The 2762-nt window shown below is 37.7% G+C and overlaps 1 protein-coding gene across 1 annotated transcript in view; it reads right to left on the minus strand.

The window, feature by feature from the left end:
• LOC106520659 (monocyte to macrophage differentiation factor 2) overlaps positions 1 to 1521 on the minus strand; it is a gene marked incomplete at its 5' end in the record, with an annotated part of 8437 nt that extends 6916 nt beyond the window's left edge. Inside the window, 1 exon segment of the mRNA XM_014012868.1 lies at positions 1361 to 1521. Coding sequence (XP_013868322.1) covers positions 1361 to 1521 — 161 coding nt within the window.
• Positions 1522 to 2762: the final 1241 nt, after the last annotated feature.

Raw genomic sequence — 2762 nt, forward strand, 5'->3', positions numbered from 1 at the left:
CTTTTGGAGTCTTGAGAGGAGGTTCTGCTCTTTGTGTGTCAGTTAAAATAACTGTGTTTTGGATATCATTTTTAGTGTGTTAACTATTGTAAAAAGAACTGTAATCAAGCGTGGGACGCAGGAGGTGCCGGCGGATTGTCGGTTGCAGCAAAATCAGAAGGAAATGAGGACAGAGGAACTTATTTCTAACAGCAGAGCAGGTTGGAGCCTGGTTATTTGATGTTATTTATTGTTGTGTTGTTGTTGTTGTTGTTGTTGTTGTTGTTGTTTTTACGTAAATTTGAAACTGAGTTTTTGGAAAAAATCCATAAAATATGAAAAAATCTGAGATTGTTATATACGTCCATACACCTGCAAAATGACAGAAAATCCCCGCAAATTACAGATAATCCGTACAGTTTGACATGTATGCTCACATCACAACAAGCCCTTTCTTGTTTTCTTTTAGACCCCGGTCCAGCTGCTTGAAACTGAAAGTTTTCAGTAACAGATGATGCTAAATTAGAGTTAGCCCGTTGTTGATGCGAACGTGTTGGACTCGATATTCTAAGTTTGTTTTATCTTCAGCTCGAAGCTCCGCCCCAAAAATAAAATACTGTGCCGGAGAATCCATCAAGAGGCAAGATTAAATGAACGCTGGACCGAACAAGCAGGTCAGATCATTTATCCACTTGTAACTACACAAGAACTTCAGAATCACACAATCTGACAAATGTAGCATGTGTGGCTACTTTCTCAAACAGAGACTGCTGTGTGTGATGACTTCCTTTGTGCACAACGGGTCACCTCTGAACTTTTGTTTTTGTTTTTTCACCTGTGAACTGCTATGGTTCATACTGAAGTCTGAAGGAGGTCACGTTTTAAAGATGATATGGTATACCACTAAGAAATATCTAATCTAAGACCTGCAGTGTGAACATACACCAAGTTACATTATTTTCCCACTTTCTGATTCATGTCACGCCCCCCTCAAAAACCACGGGCGCCCCCTAGGGGAGGCGTGCCCCACAATTTGAAAACCCCTGGTCCAAGTTATTGATTGTCTTTTGATTTATTTATAACAATATATTTTCCTTAGGTCATCTGCTGTTTTAAACGATTCTCAAATGAAATTAACATTAATTATCAATTATATTAATTTATTGTGAAAAAATATTACTATATAACTTGTGACACAGATCCAGTTGTAAATCAAATGGTTTGTTTGTGTGCTGTGAGCTGATAACAGTGGAAGGGATAGCTCACTCTAGCTGCATTATATAAACTCTGGCTGACATAATCTGCAGTTCATCGTGGAGAAAAAAAAACAGTTGATGATGTCACTGAACAGGGCTGCGTAAGTAAAAACATACAAACACACCGTAGATGGCTGATTTTCCAGGCAGCTGTGTGGAAGAGCGTCGAAGTGACGAAGAGGCCGGTGAGCCCACTCCCGTAGAGCCCGGCTGCGACTCGATGCCATTTGTCCACAGACAGGAAGTAGAGCACAGATCCGCCCACCAGGCTGGGGATGATCCACAGCTGCAAAACATCAGAAAGTCACTCTGAAGTGCTTCCCATTGCACGAGGTTTTTGTTTAAAACTTAGCCCTGTTAGCAAAATATCTCCTGCACATTGTTTATTCAAGGGTTTGTCTATATTTTGTCTCTTAGTCTGTTTCATTCATTCTCTGTGCGGCAGCAGAGGGCAGGGATTACAGCAGATTAAAACAAACTACAGCCTGACTCAGATTATGYCTTTCTGCCTCTATCATATATAAATAAATAAATTCCTCTTCAGTCCACGTCACTTTTCACAATCCTCCACATCCTCTCAGGGGATTTTCTGCAGCATAGACACCGCAGACTCCATGCTTTCAGATTAAAATAATTAATAACAACTCAAACTGAGCTGTCACCATTGGTACAACAGAGTCTTAGGGCCAGACTAAAATAATTTATTTTTAAATTATGAGAATATCGTCAGCCATTAATTGCAATGCCATATGGCTTCAGTCTATTATATGAATCCATGTGCTACAGTGTGTTGTTTCCCTGCTATTCTACTGTCAACATCAGAGATGCTGTGCTCGCCAGAGTTTCACTCAATCTGGATCCAAACTCTTGACGACTATCTTCATTGTTTCCTGAGAAACAACAAAACCTCTTTGACCACAACCAGACAGCTCCTCTTCCACAAAAGAATTTGTTCAATTTCTTCCAAGTTTGTGTGTTTTTTTCTTTAAAATAGACACAGTTGTTAGCACAAAGTCCTGCACCTGATAATAATTTGATGCTGATGTGTTAAAACTTGGTATTTTTATTTGTAAAACTGATACTAAAATATATGTTCACAAACAGCTCAACATTCCTCATTTTTTATTTCAAATTTTATTCATTCCATTAAAAAACTAAATTATATGTACATTAAAAAAGAAAATACAAATAAAATGAAATGAAAGGCGGCAGAGAGGAGAAATAAACTTATATCTGCCCCTTTTTTTCTCAAGTATAATTTCAAACTATAATAATCTTCAGTTAACAAAACAAAACATTGAATCTTTCTAGAACAACAAATTGAATGGCTACATATTAAACCATTTCATATTTTTTAAACAGTCTAAGCAGAGGTGCCCAAACATTTTCAATGAGAGGGCCAAAATTAAAATCAATCTGAGGGCCGTGGGCCAAATGCAATAATATAAGAAATTCTTAATACTTAAGTAAAGTTGTTTAATTTTTTATGATTAAGCTAGCAGCCAGTGTGGTTGCCCACATTCTTTT

This window comes from Austrofundulus limnaeus, unplaced genomic scaffold (genome assembly GCF_001266775.1).
Source record: "Austrofundulus limnaeus strain Quisiro unplaced genomic scaffold, Austrofundulus_limnaeus-1.0 Scaffold96, whole genome shotgun sequence".
Taxonomy (NCBI): Eukaryota; Metazoa; Chordata; class Actinopteri; order Cyprinodontiformes; family Rivulidae; genus Austrofundulus; species Austrofundulus limnaeus.